General features: G+C 36.0%; 1 protein-coding gene across 1 annotated transcript in view; it reads left to right on the forward strand.

The window, feature by feature from the left end:
• The window catches only part of ARMC4 (armadillo repeat containing 4), a 196,603-nt gene extending 187,665 nt beyond the window's left edge, over positions 1 to 8,938 (forward strand). Inside the window, exon 19 of the mRNA XM_034759339.1 lies at positions 8,538 to 8,938. Within this exon, the coding sequence (XP_034615230.1) occupies positions 8,538 to 8,651 (114 nt within the window). The 3' untranslated portion in view covers positions 8,652 to 8,938. The remainder of the gene's footprint in view (positions 1 to 8,537) is intronic.
• The last annotated feature ends 443 nt before the right edge of the window (positions 8,939 to 9,381 follow it).

Genomic DNA, 9,381 nt, shown 5'->3' on the forward strand with positions numbered 1-9,381 from the left:
CATTTACTTCATTTAAAAACAGAAGATGTGTGGAGCAATATCAGTCCTAAATAGACTTGCCTGGGATTAACCAGATGTATACACCACTGCTATCCATACAAACAAAAGCCTGAGAATATGCATAAGTCTTTTTTCTGCCCTGAAAGCCAACAGACTTAAGATTTCTTTGACCAAAGTAGGATGTAAAATCTAGGGTACGGGGCTCTCCAATAAGAACATCCTGCTTCTAATCCCCAGGCATTCAGATCTGAGAACTACTAGCAAAAGCATGGTACTGGTTTAAGCTTTTGTGATTGAGAGGGGACATATCCTTAGATATCCTGGACCCAAATCTAGTAAAGCTTTAGAGATCAAAATCATGTTGAATTAAACTCAAAAGAAAATGTGAATCCAGTTCAGATTTTGAAGGTTGATTTAATATACTCCTTAAAGCTAGCTCTACTAAGTAACAGTCAGATTCTGCCACCTTGAAACAATGGGAATCCTCACAGAGTAAGGTACTACTTGATGGAAGGATGGCAGAATCTGACCCTAATCTGGAAGCTGTATAGTGTTTCCTAGCTGTAGTTCAAAGTAGCATTCAAGGACAACACTATGTAGAGTGAATTTCAAGAATCCAGGAACAACTGGGAATCCAGAAGCATGCCCAACCAAGGATCTTACAGACAAGTCATGCATAACCCTTCAGTAATGAGGACAGACACTATCTGTGTGTTTTCTACAATAAATAAGTTATTTGTGGCCAGTGTATACACTATTTTACTCTTAGGATTTCTGTTATTTCTGTGACCCCAATAAGAGTAGGAACTTTGTGAGTCCACAGCAACTAGTTGTTGTTTATTTACAGTTGTCCTGTTTTTGTGCTCCATAATCTTTAGATAACTACCATAGATAGAATGACTGGCAAAACATTTCAAATTAATAGCAAATTAACAAAAATTTGGAAAAGTGGGAGGCCACATGGCAATCCTTCCCCAGATTTCCTATATTACTCCCACAGTAGTCCATGTAGAGGGAGGGCAAGGTAAAATTCATGCTCACAAAAATAGAAAGAAATAGACTTTTTTTAAAAAAAGAAAAGTATAACAAAATGTTAAATAGCAAAAGGAATCAAAAGAAGAAAGCGGGGGGAGGGTAACAGCAACAAACAGAAAAGAGAGTTCTTGGGATGTCACAGAAGCAAACCTAAATTACAAAAATAAATAAATACATAAATAAAAAAGCAAGATCCCTGGCAAAGGGCTTTCTGTTCTAAATGTCTGTTACATAGAGAGACTAATTAAGCTCCTGTTTTAATCTTTATAAAATGGATTGCCAATCATTCATAAAAAGCTTTTGTCTGTGTTCTCTCTCTCTCTTTCTCCAAATGCCTTTTTTATATGTTAATCTTCTCTTGAAAACTACAGTGAAATAAAAATAAAATTGGATAATGGTCCAAACAAAAATATGCTATAAGATATTTGGCTTCATCATTTCTGGATTATCAGATCTGCCTATTGCTTTTTGTGGGATGAATTTCAAATCCCATAAGACGCTTAGTACATTGGAATGTTCTTGATGATAAAATTCTTTCTTAATATTGCACCAAACCTCTTACAGCCAAATATAGACCCAAATTATCTGACATCTAAGAGTCTAGACTTGTTACATGTTTTCATATATGATAAACAAAAATTAATAATCTGTTTAGGTATTAATTATATTTAGGTACAGTTCATACTTGTGTGCTGTATGAGTATATCCAGTAAGATCCCCATTTTACATTTGTGAAAATGTTCCTTGAAAACATACGAATTACAACATAAAATGGGAGAATCTTAAAAGTTCCTATATTTTAAAGTATTCAAGAAGTTTACAAACTTTTAGTATTTTATATTTTATTTTACATTTGCTTCCCACCTCTCTGCACTGTCAATGATTCTCCAGCTTCATTTGCCCATTTGTCAGATTCTGAAACAAGCATTTCTCTACTTCATTTCATCCTGCCCATCATCTCTGATCTGCCCCATAATGCTATAAGAAATTAGGCAATTGATAATGAGTAGGGAGAGTGGAGGATAGATTACTCTTACTTGGTCCATTTACAGCATTGAAAACATGAAAGTATATATATGTATAAATACTTTATATATTTGATAGTATCCTCCCCATACACCCTTGGTATATTGCTTATCTTCTTTGATTGTAAACTTATCAGGTCAGGAACCTGTGTGTGTTTGTGTAGAACTTAGAACAATGGAACCTTGAACCTGATTGGGGATTCTGGATACTGTTTTAATATTTATTTATTTATTTATTTACTTACTTACTTACTTATGGTATTTCCTAGAGGAACTCCAGTCCCATTGTACTAGGCACAGTACAGACAAATAACAAGACAGTCCATGTCCCAGAGATCTTACATCTGAGGTATCAGACAGGATGCGACAGATGGATGAAATAAACAGGGATGAGGACAGGGAGATTGAGGAAATGATAGTCATGAAATTTCACAAAACAAAAATTTCTAAACTAAAATATCTATTTTAACAGAAAATCAATTAAAATGTAATGAAAATGTGTATTGTAATTCAATAGATCATATCTTATTGCTAGACACAATCAGACACAGCTTACTTGGCTTCCAATGTTGGATCCCTCAGGAATGCTATTTCTTTCTCTCCTCCCTTGTGCCCATTCATTTCTCTCTCTCTCATAGTCTTTCTCATATTCCCTTCCTCTGTCCCATTTGCAGGCTCCTTTGTCTCCAGGTTTCTCTTTTTTGTTTTAGTTTTTCCTTATTTCTTTCCTTCTTGCTTTTGACTAGCCATTTAGAACCTAGCATTATAGCTCCTCAACTCAACCTAGGCCTGGTCTGGTCAGGGCATTAGTTAGAGCGCCCCAGGGGCTTCCCTAATTTACACCACTAGATAAGATCCCTAAGAGAAGGGACCTTATGCCAATGGAGAATTATCATAATGGAGCTCTGTTCTGCCCATCCCCTGCCATGCCCTCTGCCTTCGCTGTCACACCCTCGGTGCTGTGATGGGAAGGTGGTTGGAACAAGAACTGGCTTCTCTCCAGCTGCCAGATTTACACCAGCAAGGAGTTCCCCTCCACAAAGGGAATTCTTTTACAGCTGGAATCCATCCACTTTGTGCCACCTGAGCAGAGCAAAATGAGCATACAGTATTGCAGAATCTGGGCCAATGCCTTTTTCAGCAGTATGGGCATGGCCAACATTGTCTTATCCTTTTGCTCAGTTGGAGATGGAAATCAGCTTGGATTTTAGTAAAATTGAAACAGTGACTGAGCTTAACCTCATGTTTTGATTGTACAGTAATGTTGTATTATTTATAATTTAATTGTATGAGAAATATTTTCATAAGGATAAATTATATGTGTAACATAACACTCAAAGCTAGGTGCTTTAAAATTTTCCAGTGTGCAGTATATTGTTGAATGTTACAAAATGTTGGCTGGATTCAGACTGATACTTTTTTGGATAAGTTTCTCCCATATGCTTTTATTTAAAGTATTTTTTTCTTTTAGGTTAGATTTAGAAAAAGCATGTAAAATGTCTTTTTTGGAATGGGAGTGTTTTACAATTAGAAGATCATAGTGCTAGGAATTCAGCATCTTCTAGGAACTGTAGCATATGAAAGAAATGAAAACCTAAATCTGAAAAAAGAAAAAAGAAAAAAACGGCAAGTCCCAACACCAGCTGGGAACACTGTGTCAGTCTAAAATATGTCATTGCCAAAGTGATAGACATAAGCAGCAATCTTATCGAAACAAACATTTTTGGTCTCAAGGACTCTAGGCTCCATCTGATCTCTCCCTGACTTCCCAGTCTTTCTCTGTCTAGTAATAGATTTTAATGGAAAGAGGTAGCTCATATTTCTTCTGATTAGAAGAAGTTGAATAAATTTGTTCAAAAAGGATGAGAGAAACAGAAAAGGAATGGTGTTGAATGTTCTGTGTGTAGAGACTTCTTCATTCTGTTGTTAGAGGATCTATTTGTCTTTCACGTTCTCAGGATGCTGAACTGTTGGGTGTGGTGGTCTCTAAAGTATCTGTTTTACCTCGGCCATGAAACCCTTGTCCAGTACGGTTGTTGTGCCCTTGCATGCTGTTTTGGATCAGCTGAAGAATGTATGGCAAACACTTCACAGCTACCCCTTTCTGAAAGGTGACACCGAGATAAAGTATATTCTCCCTGAAAATGCTGCCGCCTCTGTCTCCCACTGCCCACACAAGACTTTGGTAGCTGAGATGGCCATGGCCAGAGCAAAGAAGGTGAATATACCCTACAGTGCTCCAGAACCTTGATCTTAGGCACCAAGATATTTTTGGATGAATGGTTTACTAGTGTATCAGTGCTTATGTTTGCATTTTTTCTGTTTTGATATCCCTTGAGCTACTTAGTCTCCCGGGGTGAGAATTCTGCCAAGATGGTATCTTCAGAGAAAGGAGAATTACTTGAGCTTTGTAACTGCTTCACTGAAGATATCACCTCTGCAGAGTTCTCATTCACAAGCACATCTCTTCTCAGAGTTTGGAGGGCAATCTTTAGAAGTGGTGTATATCTTTACAATTTGATGTTTGTATTGTTCTATTTGAGGAAATAATTTCTCAATCAGTTTGTTTTGTGATTGGCTAAGATTTTCTTTGAGGAGCCTTTGCTTTTTGCTTGAGGGCAGTTGGAGTTCTTGATGATGCACAATTACCAACAGAGATGTTGTGGCTTACACCCTGATGACCCATTATTGCCGCACTAGGGACCAAAAACCTTAGAGCTTTATGCCTGTCTTGTGCGAGAGAGCACAAGACTCAGCAGTCAGAATCCTGTAAGAATATCTTCAGATTAGCAGAATTACAAGGCAAGTAATTTCCCATTATGCAGCCTTGGAATCTTGTATTATTTTAAAGCTGGGCTAGCAATAGCAAAATCTTCTCTATTGCTATGACCATCTGGATAATTGAGGCTGTGAATTATTCTTGCTTTTAGAGACCATAAATGATGTGCACACTCTGTCTGATCTCCAAACATCTTATGTTTGTGCTTATTTGCTGGTATGATATGCTACCTATGCCAAATTTGCTTGGACCTTTGCCTTAGAATATATATACCAGCCAACAAAAATGGAATCTATATAATATTGAAATTGCCTTCTCTTTTGTGGAAAGTGCCTCTTACAAGCCAGACAGACACATTTATACCACCTGCCTCTTTGCAGCCTCTGACATATGTTAACATTTACATGTGTCAGAAAACAATACCTGAACAGTAAAGAGAAAGGATGCATGAAGTTCAAGGGCATTGCATCTGAAAAAAAAGACAAGTTATGTTGCATTGATGCCTTGGAAGCCCAAAAAGTCTTCTTGGACTTGTCAAAATGTGTGTAATATTGTGACTAGAACACCCCAAATCACAAGTGAATTGAACTAACCCTGTGAAACAATTTACTATTCCACTGAAAAATGGCAGGCAGGACAGCAATGACCTATGATCTTGTTACAATGCAACAAAGGGATACATTTTTTTCACATGAGGCAAAGATAATAACAACAACGCTTAGCTAAAATCCTCAAACTTAAGTGCCAAATTATGTCATTAGATACCTAAATTGAGACATTCTGGGTTGTGTGCTGGTCACCTCTGCAGTGACTCTGAGAGTAGGGTTAGGGAGAGAAAGAACTAGAGGTTCTGCTGCTATGTGTCCTCCACCCCCACAGAGGGCTACCATAGTGGCCTGTGGTGGGAGGATTACTTCTCCCTATACACACTATGAATATACGTAGAGCACAGCCTGGTATATAGGGTTTGTCTATACAGTGGTAGTTCTGCACATGTCACCATTTGTTGATGATTTAGAATAACAGCAAATTGGGAAGTGATTGATCCTTGCCCTGCCAAAGTCAGAAGAAAAACTCTCATTGACTTCAGTAGAACCAGGCAAATGTTTTTATGATGGACAGTATCATTGAGTAGGTTTATAAAAATTGATGTTTATATTATTTATTACTAATCTTATAATCAAGTAACAAAATAGTGTGCATTTTAAAAAATCTTGTGTACTCAGAAACAGAAAAGTGAGTGGCTGAAGGAAAAAATAAATAGCATGGAGCTGAGGGGCTATAGGCGAAGCACATTTTTGTATATTTGCTACTAAATAATGTACCTCCAAAACCACTAATTCATCATAACATCTGGTGACATGAACTAATCACAATTCCAGCAATGGAATTATTATGAAAAGTTGGGGTTCATCATTCATTAAAATAAAAAAAGCCTTGCACTAGGTCTGTAACATACAGACTGTAATTACATAAAGTATATGGTTTCTTTGTTCCAAAATTTCAAAATTATGGCTTTACCAAAATCACCGTATGTACGGTACATACATGCATATTTTTGGTTTGGAATCAGACACATGACCTTTACTCTATAAGTGTCACAAAAAAGTTGTGGCATGCCCAAGGGAACCCTTTTTATTTTTACAGTTAAAGTTGATCACAGTTATGACTTACTGAAGAAAAAAAAATTAATAGGTGATATATTGTAATTAGTAAGGAAGAAATTTCTTTATCAACACCATTTTTTAAAAAAACGACCTCATTTAAGCTGTCTTATAAGAAATGCATTCTGTTTTTGTACTACAGAATGCAGTTTTATCACCACACACACACGCAGAGCCTGATCTTGCTCCCATTGAAATAAATGACAAAGCTTCAGATGACTTTACTGACAGCTGGATCTAGGGTGACCAGATGTCCCGATTTTATAGGGACAGTCCCGATTTCTGGGTCTTTTTCTTATATAGGCTCCTATTACCCCCCACCCCGTCCCGATTTTTCACGTTTACTGTCTGGTCACCCTAGCTGGATCAGGCCCATAGTTTGGAAACAGGCATCTGAAGAAGTGAGGTTCTGACCCACGAAAGCTTATGCTCCCAGTACTTCTGTTAGTCTCAAAGGTGCCACAGGACCCTCTGTTGCTTTTTACAGATTCAGACTAACACGGCTACCCCTCTGATAGGTAAAAATAAGAGTGTATGGTATAGATGCAAAGCTTTCTCATACAATTTTTCCATCAGTTTTAACTGTTTTTGAGCAAATAAACAACATATATATCTTTCTGAAGTGTTCACATCTTAAGAATTCTGATCTACTGTTCATACATATGTAAATTCCATTAAAATTGATAGGAATTATGTGAAAACTTTGACACAAGAATTGACCCCTACTGACACTTAATTTACATAAAGCCTTTTTTTAACATAATTCAAGCATACTCACGGCAGCCTTTCGTAAGTTACTTATAGGGGTCGAGGGGTGAAAAGTGACTGGCAAGAAGCTTATTTTGTACATTTATCTAACACAAATACTTCCTTAAGTATAAAATGCTTTGATCTTCATAAGCAAATGCCATATGTGTGCAGCTGTGACCCATGCCTTACAACTGCTGGAAGGTTAGAGAAAGGTAGCATATGAATTTGATATCTGCATTCAATTTATGCTTTTATATTTAGCAGTTCATAATTGTATGTAATATTTTAGCTGTATGAAAAATATGCACTGGAGTTGAGTGATAACAGATTTCTTTGTGGTTTGACTTAACATTGTTTGGGTGAATACAGAATCCTAAGTATTGCAGACTAAAAGTAGGGGTTTTAATTAGAGCTGTCTGTGCTTCAAAATACCTGAACTCACATTAAGATTGGCAGATTTCCAGAAATCTGAAGATTATGTGGAGTTAATTTGAGCGAAGCAAGAGTCTTCTGTTTTCCAGTGTATATGGCTTATTCAGTTGCATCACTGACTTGCAATACATTACAAATAAGGAAATAGAACTATGATCAGTCATTTGCTGATATGTAACAATGTTTTATCTATAAAGATCCAATTTTATCACCCTTATTTTGAGTAGTGCCTTATTCAAAGAGAATTTCCATTGAAAACAATTGGACTACACAGAGTAAAGTTCTACTCAACTTGAGCAAAGGACAGAATCTGCCCCTAAATTGTTTTATTTTTGAAATGTAAGTATCTAAAAAATTACATTTTAAGATTTGGATCCCTCAACTAGATGAATGTGGGTGGACTGTTAGTGTGGTTCTTCTTGGGTACAAGGGTTCATCCACCTGGATCCAATCACAGGAGGAAGGTCTAAAACAGCACATGGCTACTTTCATAAAAAATCTCAAATATGATTTGTTCTCATAATTTAGCAAAGAAAATTTTGTAATTTCAATGAAAATTGTTCTGCAAATGAGAAAAAAATCCAAGAGAGAACCCAAGATAAGAAAAAGCAGTATCACTGGCACAAATGTGACAGAAAATATGAGTCAGGATTCCTTATATGAATTGAACTAACAAGATTTGTATTATTTCTTAATTTAAAATTCAAAAAGTCTTATTTGCATATATGAATGTGTTAATATGAGGGTGTATATACATATGAATATATGTGTGTATATATGATTTTAAATTTAATTCAATAATTTAATTTCAGTGTATTCATTTTATTTTTCTGTCTGATTTTATTTTACTAGCTTCTACTGGGTATGGTGGGCTCTACAGATGAAACCCTACAGGAAGCAGCAGCTGGTTGCATAGCAAACATCCGCAGATTGGCTCTAGCTACAGAGAAGGCAAAATATGGTTGACGCCTCAACCAGTTTTACTGGCTCCCATGTTTTACTCACTGCAAGGCATTTGAATATGTAACTACATGGACTACCTAAGATTGAGAAACATTTGAGGATATTTTTAAAGCCTACTATCTAATTAAAATACATGTGTTTAAAAATGGAAATGTACTTGATAGTGTACTCATTCTGTATGCTCTTAAAAAGTTTTTCAGTTATTTTATCATCTAAAAAGTACTTAAAACACATGAAAATAATTGTATGAGTTCCAGGTTAACATCATTAACTCTCAAATTTAAGATATGGTTTTGCATTTGATGAAATTGTAATAAATACATTTTTCTTCACTGTGTGTGGCTTACAGTAATTCATGATTGTCTTGAGCAATTCCCTTTCTGCTAAACCTGTCTAATCATCCTGTCATTATGGTTTTGCCTGTTTGATCACTTGCAATCCACAAGAGAGGACTGACTGCAGATGCACCAATTTCACATCTGGTATTACATAAGTACTGCAAACAGCTGGAGCTGTAGACCTTATTCCAAGATTATCCCAAATTTCCTCTTACTAGCACCAATATCAAACAAGATAATATTTAATTATATAAGTAATAGATAATACATGTGATTAACTCAATAGTTAAAATTCACAGCAGTAAATTAAGGAAAAATAAAGATGAATGAGCATTTTATACTAATATCGTTATATTTATATATTATAAATATAATCTCTCAGGGATTCAACTATT

The sequence above is a fragment of the Trachemys scripta genome, chromosome 2 (genome assembly GCF_013100865.1).
Source record: "Trachemys scripta elegans isolate TJP31775 chromosome 2, CAS_Tse_1.0, whole genome shotgun sequence".
Lineage (NCBI taxonomy): Eukaryota > Metazoa > Chordata > Testudines > Emydidae > Trachemys > Trachemys scripta.